Source organism: Periophthalmus magnuspinnatus, chromosome 22 (genome assembly GCF_009829125.3).
Source record: "Periophthalmus magnuspinnatus isolate fPerMag1 chromosome 22, fPerMag1.2.pri, whole genome shotgun sequence".
Taxonomy (NCBI): domain Eukaryota; kingdom Metazoa; phylum Chordata; class Actinopteri; order Gobiiformes; family Gobiidae; genus Periophthalmus; species Periophthalmus magnuspinnatus.
In genome coordinates this window covers 18,439,693-18,453,010 of record NC_047147.1, presented here as the reverse complement: position 1 = coordinate 18,453,010, position 13,318 = coordinate 18,439,693, and the positions used below count along the sequence as shown (strand labels likewise).

General features: G+C 40.6%; 2 protein-coding genes across 2 annotated transcripts in view; one reads left to right on the top strand and one right to left on the bottom strand.

Moving 5' to 3' along the window:
* Nucleotides 1-13,318, top strand: part of crlf1a (cytokine receptor-like factor 1a) — a 227,773-nt gene that overhangs the window by 56,809 nt on the left and 157,646 nt on the right. The gene's annotated exons all lie outside the window — the stretch shown is intronic.
* Nucleotides 397-2,243, bottom strand: LOC117391003 (protein FAM163A-like). Its single transcript, XM_055231299.1, has 3 exons — nt 2,151-2,243; nt 1,221-1,241; nt 397-804 (listed from the first exon to the last, which is right to left on the bottom strand). The coding sequence occupies exons 1-3, from the start codon at nt 2,241-2,243 to the stop codon at nt 397-399; spliced, it is 522 nt and encodes a 173-aa protein (XP_055087274.1).

Genomic DNA, 13,318 nt, shown 5'->3' with positions numbered 1-13,318 from the left:
TTTTTGTATGTTTTGACCACAAAGCTGCAAATTTACTTAGTTTACACTAAAATGGCAAAAATGACTGGGAACAGTAGACAGTACTATTAAAACACCATGTACACAGTTAAGTCGCAAAAAAAAGTTAACGCTGTGTTTAGTTCCACTTTAAATTACAGTAGTATATTTGCCAGTGTTATTTACTTACTCCTCTGGCAGATGATTTACCTTAAAATACAAGGAAAAAAATTGTCGAGGCCAAGTAGAAAATATAGTTAACTACTTAAAAATTGACATTCAGAATTCAAGTCATTTCAGCAAACATAAATATTCCTCTTTTTTGCAGTGTATGTGAATGTGCTGTTATTGTCCATGTTGTGGCAGCCTGTGCTCGTATTATGAATATCACCATGACAGTCAAACATCTGTGCTGTAGGACTGCAGCGGCGGCGGGGGAGGGGGGAACATCTCCGAAGACCCGTAGAAACTCAGGCTGAGGGGGGAGGGCGTGTGGGGCAAGGTGGAGCCGTGGGAGGGGGGCTCGTAATAGGTGTGGAAGCCCAGCCGCTCGCCCCCGTTGAGCAGCTCATGGTGTTGGGCCAGTCCCGGCGAGCAGGAGGGGCAGGAGGGGCACAGGCTGAGGGGGGAGGCGGGGGACATGGGGGACATGGGGGAGGGGGTGCACAGCTGGTCCAGGGACACGGGGGTGATGTCGGTCCCGTCCATCTCCAGAGCGGCGCAGGCGTCGCAGGGGAAGTGAGAGAGAGGGTCGGCCCCCAGAGAGCCCAGGCCCACCTCTGCTTCAGGCTTCTTACAGCAGTAATACTAAAGGCAGGGGAGATGGAGGGGGAAGGAACGTGAAAGTGATGTTATGAATCAAGAGGCGAGAACTGAGAAGCTATAGCTGGCCAAAAAGATTTCTGTTATCAGATGTATATAGGGTTATAATTAGCTATATTCTGCGCAAGACAGTGTAGTAGTCTGTAGCCCTGCAGTCCATTAAAGAAATTCTTTGTTGACCAAAAAGTTGACTAAAAAGGGGGCGTGGCGAAAGCTCTCAAAACGATGACATGTTTTTACATATCTGACCCAAACTGCTCTCACAAGACTACAACTGCACAGGAGTTCACGCAAAAACAACTATTTGAGTAGACAAAAGTACTAGGAAACAATGTATTTATATAAAGACTTTTTTACGTTTAAATACCAAAAAATACCAAATTTTCAGCTAACTCACTCACTTTCCCTTGCTGTAGTCTCATCTGGAAATGTAGAAAACTGCATTCACACATGTATCATATACTCAGCTGAAAAATGACTTGAAATGTGACTTATTTGACACGTTAACACATTTTAACTCATCTACTCATACTGGATATTTTATAAATGGGGAAAAGGGTTTTTTTTAAAAATGATTTGACAAACCATCTGTTCAAAACTTGAGAATATTTTTGAGACTATAAGTTATCATGTCTATACTATATTATACTTTTTATTACTTTTATATTACTATTATTTAACTATACGGTCCTAAACTGAAAAACTCACAATTTGGTGCTGCGTCATTTTGAAATAAATCTAATTGCATATTTCATTTTTTTTTTATTTAATTTAATTTTTTGTGATTAGATTTGCTATATTTGTTTAAAAAGTAGGATTCGGTTCAGAGTGCACATTGTAAACAACTCCAGGAGCGTTAATGTTTGGGAGAAGACTGAAATATGAACAGATAAACTAATACAAGAATACCAGAACATGTTTGTGAAGGTCTAAACTACATGGTTAGCAGCTTTTAAGCAGAATAAGACCCCCTGGAGACACGTGGAGGGTATCTGACACAGGGACATTTCAGAGCATGTTTATAGAGGTCTAAACTACAGCTACAATGAGATTTTTCAATAAAGAGACAAGATATTTTGTTTTTTCCAGAGAATACTCTATTATCTAAATAATTGGAGCCTTGATAAATGTGCCAACTCAAATGTACAAACCTACAAATTTGCAAATGAAATGTATGACAATATATATGAGCTTAAAGAGTTTTGTTGTGATCATTTAGGAAACAGTCTTCTTACCAAAACAGTTGATCTATTATAAACTATATGAATGTTTGACCAACTGAACAAAAACAAACACTGACTATACTTAGATAAAGAGTGATGTGTAGGTACCTGGAGTCTACAGTAACAGAGCACTGCTATGATGCACAGAAGTATGACTCCGGCCAGTATTCCCCCGGTTATCACGATCGTTCCAGCGGACATTCGACCTGTTCTCCATCCAACCTGCACATCCCAAAACCACACATGCATCACATAACAGCACCCCATTACCTAAACTCTAGTAACATTCTGTACTCACGTCCAACAAAGGCTTCTATAATACCTGCAAACACAAAAAAGTAGAAATTAGATTGAATATGTAGCATTGTTATGATTATAATGTAAATAGGCAAATGATGTAACCCATGGTAAACACATGTTTGCCATCTGCCCACCCACATATGTCCGCATGTTATTCAGATGCTGCTCTTTGCTAACTGCCAAAGTGTTCCAGGAATAGGCTAGCCGCTAGACTTTGCCATATAGTGAACCGCTTCAGTGCACCTAATTTAGTAAAAACAAGTTTGCTGTGATCCTCTGCAATTAATCTGGGGAAAGAGAGCTGCACAGTGAGCGGTTGGCATTGTTGCCTCTCATCTAAAAGGTTGTGGGGTTAGATTCTGGATGAATTAATGTGGCAGAGACTATGGGACAACATTGCTCGAGACTAAAGTTGTCACGAAATAAAAAAAATTCATTTCAATACCAAGCAATAGACTCGATGCTCAATACTGATTCCAATACTACAATGGTAATAAAAACACTTTTTCTTTAGACAATAGAATGTGATTTTCAATATTAATCGTAGTACTTTCTTTTATATTCCCATGTGGCCTTAAAGCCGTGTAATCCCCGTCATCCAGGTAGGTTCCACAGTGGTCCATGGGTGTATACTAGTCTATGTGTCTTATACAGTTCAAGATCATTCTAAAGCTTTTCAGGAAAGGTTAATTTCTGTCTGGTGAATGTGACGTTTTTAGTATCAATACCTGCTCAAATGAATATCTAGTTTCGATACTAGTTTTAGTATCGATTCGACAACCCTACAACCCTCCTAGAGACAAGCAAGTGGTGAACCCTCCACCAAAAAAGATGCATTGTGAGCCTTTAAAAAAAAAAGAAATTACTGCTGCTACTATGACAATACTATGACTATTACATTTACTTCAAATATAATCCTTAAAATCCATGTGCATTCTTTCATTATGCGCGTGCCTTCTCTGTTCCACCACATGACAAAGCCCAGGTCTGTGTCTGTGGGCTGTTTATCCCTGTTTGTTTATTTGTGTATTAACTGTTCTTTGTTGTCTGCATAGGTCAGTGACATTGACAAGGAGCAGAGTGCCCCCTGGAGGCAGCAGTGTAAACAAACAGAAATTCTTACATCAGAGGACAGCGGGACATGGAAGGAGGTCAAAGGTCAGACTCAGCAGGTGGACGACAGGCAGGATTTCACTGGTCGATCTGGAAAACACATGCAAGAGAGAATCAGCAATGTCTTCAGTAGGGCAGAAAGATAATTCTAAAATAAAAACAAAATAAAAATTTGAATGCTTAGATCATAAAAGTAGGAGACTGAGACAAGAGAGTAAGAACCTCCTCCAGGTAAGTACTTTTCACTTAAAACCTAGCTATAACATTTACATGGCTCTAAAGACCGCCACACACTAGATATTAAAATCTTATAATCCCCGAGCAAGACTGCAGCGAAGAGACGCACACAAGAATCTATTAAAATTGCTAAAATTGAAGGCTAAAAGTTGTGAGCTATCAAAACTATAGAGCACCTCGCATCAGCTGTTTCCTGTCTAGAGTAAAACGACTCGCTTTCAGACTCTAAAATGGATGAGAATGCTGCAGTTCAACTTTACGACAGGTAATGAAGTTGCCTAATTATTCTTGATATTTCCTGAGTTTGAATTGCTCCTCTGTGTCCATCACTCCGTTTGCTCCTGACACTCTGTTGTATTGGCTGGTGCAGTAGCAGTGAAGAGCAGCTCAGAATTACTCTGACACCACTCACATGAGGAGCGCAGCGGATTCAAAATTGGATATGAACATTCTAAGTCGGGTCACGCCTCCCCGAAGTCAGGGAGAAAAAATCTGGCCAATAATCCTGTAGTGTCTGGTGGGTTTAAGTCCCATAAACAGTTCAATTAAAACTATAAAAAGAAGAATACTTAAAGAACTTAAAGTACTTAAAGACTAAAACAAAACAAACCCAGGATAATTATGCTCAGCAGTTTAGTTTGGATGGTTATGCTAAATTATGGTGAATGAACAAATTACATAAATGGAACACAAAGGAGCCCACTTTGTCACAATACGCTCTGCAGAGACTCAAGGATAGATGCATAAAAGAGCTGTATATTGCTGTGTTTTACTGCGGTTTTCCCTATTAAGTTTAAAGGCAGGGAATACAAATAAGCCCCTATTTTACTTCAGTAACAGAGAAATTACGAGTGTGATTAGTTTTATGCCTTTAAAAAGCCTCAGGTGCTTGTGCACGGACACGGATTAGAATTGTCTCTAGCAAAACCTCTCAGACCCTCAGACATACAGAGAAAACACGCAAACTCTGCAGAGAAAAAAAAACCCCACATACATTTTGACGATTTCTTTCAAATTGTACCTATTGCTTCTCTATTTCTTAAAATTCCAGTTCTGTCCAGTTACATTCAGATGCTGCACTGCGGGCACCCACTGCAGAGGGTGAAAAAACACTACAGAACAATAAATGACATCAAAATTTGCTGTTGTAAGAAGAGAGCAGAGACACGTTCAACTTTCAATATCTTTTTAATTTAAATTTCATCCACTGTGACATTAAAAATTATTCAAATTTAACTTCAGTGTTGAAAATGCTATCTTGGTCTTGTGGGATCTGAACATCTTTTGTACATGTGTAAAACCATTATTTTTCATATTAATATTTTATGAATAATAAGAACCAGAACGGCCTTAGATACGAATAGTCCCTGTGTTACTCCGAGACAAATTGGAAATATGGCCGACACTTTCCAATATATTGCAGTAGTGGCTCTTGATACCGAGGCAAGTGATTAGCATACTGAATGTAGCCACACACACTAACCATATGGCCACAGAGCTATAGGCAAATGTAACAAACACCTGAAGCATACTAATTGTGAGGTTCATGCTGCGGCCTGTGTTAAGTCTTATGCATAATTAGTTTATTTTGGTCTACTTGGAATGTGCAAGAGATTACTTTTTTTTTGCGATTATATAAGCATAACAAAATGACATCAAGTGGCCTTGTTTTGCAGTTGGATGTCTTGTTTTCCAGTTCTTCCCAAGGTTTTGTTTTCTAAAAATAATACAAAGGTAAAGCTGTGGAGGGCTATGTAGAGTTTACTTTTACTTTGTTACATAGTTTTGAAATGGGAGCATAAATTAATAACAGAATTCCTGAATTTCCTCCTTCACCAAACAAAATCATTCAAATGCATTCAACGTCTCCCCTTTTTCATTACTATGGTTCCAGATTCCCAGTCTCCTTTTTTCACAGGTCATATTGTCTGCCCCTCTACATTCACATTTGGTAATCAAGCTTCGTCACCCATAGTGTGGCTCCAACCAAATGAAGGTCATTGAGGTTAGCAGTTATAGGGGCGAATTTGGAGCCGAGTTCCATATTTGGATTTACGACCGCGAGTTTCATAGCAACCAAGGAGCCAATCCGCAGCAAGGCAGAAGGTAACGCCCCTACCCGCCCACACCATTGGTTTAGCAGGGAGCGGGTACTTAACAACACTGTCAATCAAATCTGTTCCTAACGCCAGAAGGCACCTGATTATTAATGTTCGTATCTTGGTTTACGAAAAAAAAAGTTAACAAAAACATTTTAAGACCAAAATGATTAGCCTTACAGCAGCACTTACGGAGAGAGGGGTGAAAAGAAAATGAATTGGGAACAGAGTCGATGTAGCAGGAAGTGTGCCCATGCTTACTTCCTATTTGGGACATGCCGGTTAGCAGGTTAGCTATGTCAACAGTCTGTGTTCAGGACAGAGCGCCGTTTTGGACGCAATCCCCTCTCGCTATAGGCCTACAAAAATAATGACATTGAATTTATTGTATTCAGGCTTACATTACAAGAGGCCTACATGTCCTAATATAAAAAAGCAAACAAAAACAGCCAAATTACATATTTAATGGCTCAGTAAAATGATTTATATAATAAACATTAAAAAAAAATGTTGTAGCTATATGATATGTTACCAAATACTCATAATTTACATAAACGGCTGAAGATTTATACTATATTTTTGACTAGACTTTGTGTGTTGGTTAATACTAACTGCTACTCTGAGCTGTCTAATATCGATGGCTAAAGTTGGTCTACATGGTCTACAAGAACCTCTCCTTTTCTTCTTGCACCTGTTGGTAGCCTGCTGTCACATCTCCCCTTGAGTGTTCGTAGTTTCCTGAAGGTCTTTGTTCTCTTGCTTTAGAGCAGAGTTGGTTTCTTCTGAAGTGATCAGAGCCTCAGATAGTTCCTGTATCATTTGCTCCAGGATCACCCTCTGCACTCCTGTATCCTGTGTCTTGTGGCAGAGTGGAAACAAAAGCAGCATGGAAGTTTTCAATGGGGACATTAAACGTGACTCTCAGTTTGGTGGTCCTGGTTTAAGGTTTGTTCCTTGGCCTGGTGCCGTTGTATAGTTTTCTCCTGTTCTGTTAATCTGGAGTGGAGGACTTCAGTGGTGCGTTTGTCTTTGGACAGAGATCTTTAACTACAGGCTCCAGTCCGATATTCTCATCCTGCAGGGTTTGGAGTTTGCGCTCCGCCTCTCTGGTGGTGCTTTTCTGTTTTGTCAGCACAGATGTGAGAGTAGACACTTGTTTCTTGAACTCCCGTCTGTCCTCTGCTCTGTTAGGGCAGATCTTACAGAGGACAGTTCATTCTTCAGATTCTGTCTTTCTTTCTCCAGCACCTCCATTTGACAGTGAGCCTTTATAATGGTGCTCCTCTGCTCTGTTAGGGCAGATGTTAGAGTAGACACTTTAGTTGACAGCTTCTGCCTCTCTCTCCAGGTAGTCCACTCTGCTCTGTGCTGCTGCTATGGCCAGGTCCTTCTCGTAGGGGGCACTCCATAGCTGGGTCACCAGACTCTTCAGAGCCTCCTTCTCCTCCTGTGATTCTTTCGGGCTCTGCTTGAGGGTAGTGACTTGATAGAACATCTGGCTGATCATATCCAGAAGAGTCTATTTTTTCAGGTTTGCGACATTCAGACTTCCTTTGATGTTTCTTTTTGGTTGCTTTCAGTTTGTCCATCTTGTTACCCTCTTTGAGCAGCCTGATCTCATCCTCTTGGGCTTCAAGCTCTTTCTGTGCTCATTCTGGACATGTTCCATCCAGTGTTCACACTGAGCTTGGTGGCAAGTTTTGAACGCAGCTATAGCTGCTCTCTTCTCGTTCTTTGTGACCAGATCTTCTCGAGAGGCCAACATGATCACTTCCTATTTGGAACGCGGCAGCTATTGGGGTGGCTATGTCCATTTATATATACAATCTATGGGAAGAGCAGAGGGACATTGCCATGGTCACCACCACTACCAGTAACAATGGGGGTGTGACTGATAATAGATATTTCAATAAATAAATAAATAAATACGATTTTCATGATTTGATTTCTATATTATTTCAATTGACCATTTTGACAGTAAATTTGGATTGTAACCAAAAATTTGAATTCTGTAAAAAAGCAATCAGACCTGTGCTGTACAACTGCAATATTTTCATATTTTGCTAATAAATTTGCCACTTAGTCAGCAGAATGGATGGCACTGTAATGAGAGACATTTCATTATCTTATTGTTGTAATAAGAATGTAATGTTCTCCATGAGGATTATCTGCATGAAATACTTCATCAACTCCAGGAGAAGATAAACCAACTCATTAGTAATTACAGGCCGCGCTGAAATGGATCCCCCCGCCCCCGATCACAAAGTCTGCCAAGCGTCTGCACTGAGCCTGAAGCGCTGGCTCTGTTTTGTAGCTTCTGAAAATTGCTGTGTCAAAAATAGCATCGTTCTCACTCACCAGCTTCTCACAGTCTTTATTCCAGTCATTTGTTTCACTTTGTGTCAGCCTCGTGCTCTGTCTCCCTGGTCCAGTCTCTAACTCCATAGTCAGCTGAGCCATTTTTTTCTTTACTCTATCAGACAATACTATAACATATTTGGAAAGAATGACTGACACTGACACACTATGCTTGATATCTTGCCTTGACATTTCACCTAGTATAACTTGAAATAATGTTTGTGTCTGAAAAATGCCTCAGTCCCTCACAGGCGTTTTTGGAGTTTCCTGCATTGCTCCGATCAACCCCCATTTTCACGGCCACCGGTACATGCCCACTGTTCTGTACTTACTATGTTCTTGTTTCCTAATCGGTGATACGCGTAGGATTCAGCAGCGTCGCATAGTAATTTTGGTACAAATGAAAAAAATCTGCTGCTCGGTAATGTGATCTGCAGCTATCCATAGGAGGTGAGCGTTTTTTTGTTGTGATGACGTTTACAGCGACGTCAGCTCCCGTTGGGCACCGCAGTTTTCTAATGCAGAAGTTGGCAGATTTGTTTCTTTTATTAAGCCGTTTTAGATGAACACTGTGATTTCAAATGTTCAAATTACATAACAATAACATAATGATCCACAGGTGTCATGGATTATAACTATATAGCAGACACAAGCACAATATGTCTTCTTTAAAACATAAATTGCAACTCTAAGCCCAATTGCAACGCAGTTTCACAAAAAAAAGTGTTGTTTGACCAAGATAAAACAATTACACAACCATTGATCAATAAAAGATAAACATATTAATTTGCACGCATAGCTATGTATGGTATCTGGAATATTTTTTTATCACAAAGTACGGAGTTATGAATCTTCAGCTCTGTCTCGGTAGGGTGTATGGGCCTGATGCAGTGACAGCCCCCCTTGTCTCCTCTACTCCAACTGACAGGAGCAGCAGGTGATGGAAGGAGCTGATTATAGCACACCAGCCATGGACCAGCATGCACCTGGGCACCCCCGCCGTTCTGGTACAGAGCGGCACAAACAGGTAGCCACATGCTTTAGGTTCACTCTCTGTTTGCCCACACCAAACCGCGACATGCAAGTCAGAAATAGCTGTAACTTTTACCTGAGTTAAACCAGAAGTCATCATTTAGTGGTAATAGGAAAAAAACGTGTACATCGTAATATCACAGCCATATTTTTCAGATGGTGGTGGTAAGCTCCTGCTGTTCATTGTAGCAGAAAAGGTGGCTACACAGACCATAATCATTTGCTTCATTTTAGTGAGGCCAACATTGTGGAGAGAAGAAAAAAAACACAGAGAATAATTTTAGATAGAAGGCTGGGTCACACTGGCAGTACACAATTACTGAAAGAAATCCAAGCAGAAAGTACGCAAATGTTGAATAAGATTATTATTATACTGGGCAAAATGCACACATCTCCAATTACTTTACGGAGGCCTGTCATGATAATCACTATGTATAACTTCTATGGCTTATTATTGGTTCCTTCTGCTTTTTATTTGTTGCAGCTCAGGCCTTTTAATGATGCTGTCTATATAAAAACTGGAAAACTGGATTACCTTGCTTTTTATCATTGACATAAAGTATTTTCAAGAGCATCGTTTATTGCAATATTTCTCTGTAGCTATATATTATGCTTCAAAATGTGTTTTCGTGACAGGCCTTTTTACGGACACGTGAGTCTGGTCATGGTGAATCTCCCTGAGTTCAGATGGGCATGATTGACAGGTGGATTGGCCAATCAGGGACACTCATGGTCCACCTGTATCAAAACAAATATGCCTGCTTATGAGGAAAAAAGAAAGGGAAGAACTAGTTTTTGTTTTATATTGATAGACGCGGTAATGGCAGAGATATTAGCCATAATGAAACAAGCCTTATGCTTTTTTTCTACCATAGAATTCTTAGCTGCAGTCCCCCACCTCCATATTTAACTCTTAAGGATATTACAATTTCAAAAGCACATCTGAAACAACACAATTACAGCTCATTGACCAAATAGATATATGCAGCCTATTATTTCAAGTGTGCTATCAACAATCAGTCGGTATGGTCCAGGTATGATTCAGAAAGAGTGGGTTTATTACGTGTGCTGCTGTTCATGGAGGGCCTCCCACACACACACACGCACACACAGACGTGCGCACACACAGACCCCTGCTCTGCTCTGTTTTCGTCTCCATGACGCCATTCTGCTAAATTATATACACAGATAATGCTGTTAAAAGCCAAGTCAAGTTTGCTTTCCTCCTTGGGTCTGGTCTGGTCTGGTGTGGTTCTGTGGCTCTGGTCTGGTGTGGTTCTGTGGCTCTGGTCTGGTGTGGCTCTGTGGCTCTAGTTTGGTGTGGCTCTGGTCTGGTGTGGTTCTGTGGCTCTGGTCTGTTGTGGCTCTGTGGCTCTGGTCTGGTGTGGTTCTGTGGCTCTGGTCTGGTGTGGTTCTGTGGCTCTGGTCTGGTGTGGCTCTGTGGCTCTGGTCTGGTGTGGTTCTGTGGCTCTGGTCTGGTGTGGTTCTGTGGCTCTGGTCTGGTGTGGTTCTGTGGCTCTGGTCTGGTGTGGTTCTGTGGCTCTGGTCTGGTGTGGCTCTGTGGCTCTGGTCTGGTGTGGCTCTGTGGCTCTGGTCTGGTGTTGTTCTGTGGCTCTGGTCTGGTGTGGTTCTGTGGCTCTGGTCTGGTGTGGTTCTGTGGCTCTGGTCTGGTGTGGCTCTGTGGCTCTAGTTTGGTGTGGCTCTGGTCTGGTGTGGTTCTGTGGCTCTGGTCTGTTGTGGCTCTGTGGCTCTGGTCTGGTGTGGTTCTGTGGCTCTGGTCTGGTGTGGTTCTGTGGCTCTGGTCTGGTGTGGCTCTGTGGCTCTGGTCTGGTGTGGCTCTGTGGCTCTGGTCTGGTGTGGTTCTGTGGCTCTGGTCTGGTGTGGCCCTGGTCTGGTGTGGCTCTGCTCTGGAAAGCGTTTTTTCCAATGTAGTCACAAACTGCTTGTGTTCAGTTGAGAAAGGACATCTACAGCTTTCAAACAGGTCAGATTTTGTGTCAATTTGTTCCTATTTTCAGATCATAAACATCTAAGGGGGCTACAGTGGTAGAATCTTAACTCGTAACTAAACCTGGAATAGACTTTAACTAGACCAGAACTAGAACAGGATCAAACCAAGACTACATCAGGAATAAACAGGGCTCAAACTAGGACCAAACCAGAATAAGTACAAGTGCACTATTAAACTCCTAACCCTAAATCCGCATTACACATTACTCATTACATCTTGTACTCTAAAATATACTTTTTATTTTACTTATTTTTTTCATAGTTGATAAGTGCAACAATACTGTACTTACACAAAGAAACAACATGCAAAAAAAACAATCACTTCATAATCAGCTCTTAATATATAGTTGGTGTGAATGTAATGCTCCCACTTATTAACATAATTTTTTTCAATTACCTGGCTTTCAAAACTAAAACATTTAAATTAAAAAATGTACTGTCCTTTTGTAACCAGGAAGTAAACATTAATTTGTAACAGTATATATCAGCCATGCTATAAAGTCTGATGAAAACATACTGGAGTTGTTGTGTATGTGTCTGAACTGATCATGCCAGTTCTTAAGTTCCCTTGAAAAGTAAGAAACCGTTTTCTACTGCCTTTATCAGCTCTGCTGCTTTTGGTCTTTTCAACATGCCTTACTCCCCACTGTTACCAGCAGATGGCATCACACTGAAGCCAAGCATTCTCTGTTTGCTTTTTTTTTTTTTACACATTTGAAACCTATTTACAGCTTTTAACCATATTGTTTCCCCTTCTAATTTACCCTCTTGAAGTTGTATTTAGAGTGATGCATAAATGTTTGTGTTCAAGACGTCATTGCTCCGATCTATCCCCATTTTCACCTCCACCTTTACAAGCCCACTGCTCTGTTCTTACTGCGATCTTCAGTTTTACTTTCTTAATTGGTGATACACATGGGATTCGGCAGCATTGTGTAGCTACTTTGGTACAAATGAAAAAAAAAATCTGTTACTCGCTAGTGTGATCTACCGTTATCCATAGGGGGCGCTATGCTGACAGCAACATGGCTATGTTGTGACGACATTTATGGCAACATCGGTCCCATTGGGCACCACGATTTCTAATGTGGACGTCAGTTGTTTCTTTTATTAATTAAGTCATTTTAGTTTAGTTTATTAAGTCATTTTAGATCAATATTGAGATTTAAATGATAACGATCCACAGGTGTCATAGATTATAACTATAGCAGACAAAAATACAATCTGGCATCTTTAAGTTATAAAACACTTTTCCAAATGTCTTCAAACATATTTCAAAAATGTCCACAAAATTTATTTTAACTTTAAGTCTTAACTTTAACTCTTAACCAGCACCAAACACTTTTCACGGCTAACAAGATACCTCTCCACTCCCCCACGTCACACCATTCCTATTGCTGTGAACTTCCTCCTCTGTGTGTAGCATATAGCATTTTAGCACATCTGCAGCCCCTTATATATTTCAAAGCGGCAGAATTCCTTCTCGCTGTCTAAAACGCGAAGGTGAGACCAGACTATATTTAGAGTGTTTATCATCTCTTGACACGACGAGGGCAGGAGACGGAGGCACCGCTAAGAGGTGTCACATTTTAATTTGTTTTCCCCCAGCGAATGGAACTAGATTACGCAGTTACATAAAAGCCAAATCCAGCCTGTGCACAACAAAGAAATACAGTACAGGTTTAATAGAAAGAAGAGAGCTTTTCAGGTACCCGGAGGGATCCAGGTGGGAGGACGAGGAGATGCGGGGAGGATAATTAGCTATGAATCATTAAAGCCGTATGTACTACGCCAGTTATTCATCCGGATTAAAACAAAGGCGAAACCAAAACAAGTGGGACAATTTATACTGCTGGTAAAGTATGCTATTGCCTCAAATAGTATAGTATAATATAGTTTAACCATTCACTTCTAGGGCTGCAAGATTTATCGCAATCAAATCAAAATCGCAATTTGAATCGAAATCACAATTGAATCAAAATATTTGAATCGAAATCACAATTGAATCGAAACCACAATCGGATTGAAATCGCAAATTAAATCAATATCGCAAATAAAATGGTTGTAATTAGCAGATACCATACTGTCTTAATTCTGCTTAAAATGTGCTAACCCTGTACTTTAGAT

Coding starts and splice junctions, on each gene's coding strand:
- LOC117391003 (XM_055231299.1), bottom strand. CDS start 2,243: ATGTCCGCTGGAACGATCGTGATAACCGGGGGAATACTGGCCGGAGTC. Junction 1,242..2,150: donor TCTGTTACTGTAGACTCCAG/GTACCTACACAT, acceptor CTACATTTCCAG/ATGAGACTACAGCAAGGGAA. Junction 805..1,220: donor TGAGACTACAGCAAGGGAAA/GTGAGTGAGTTA, acceptor CCCTGCCTTTAG/TATTACTGCTGTAAGAAGCC.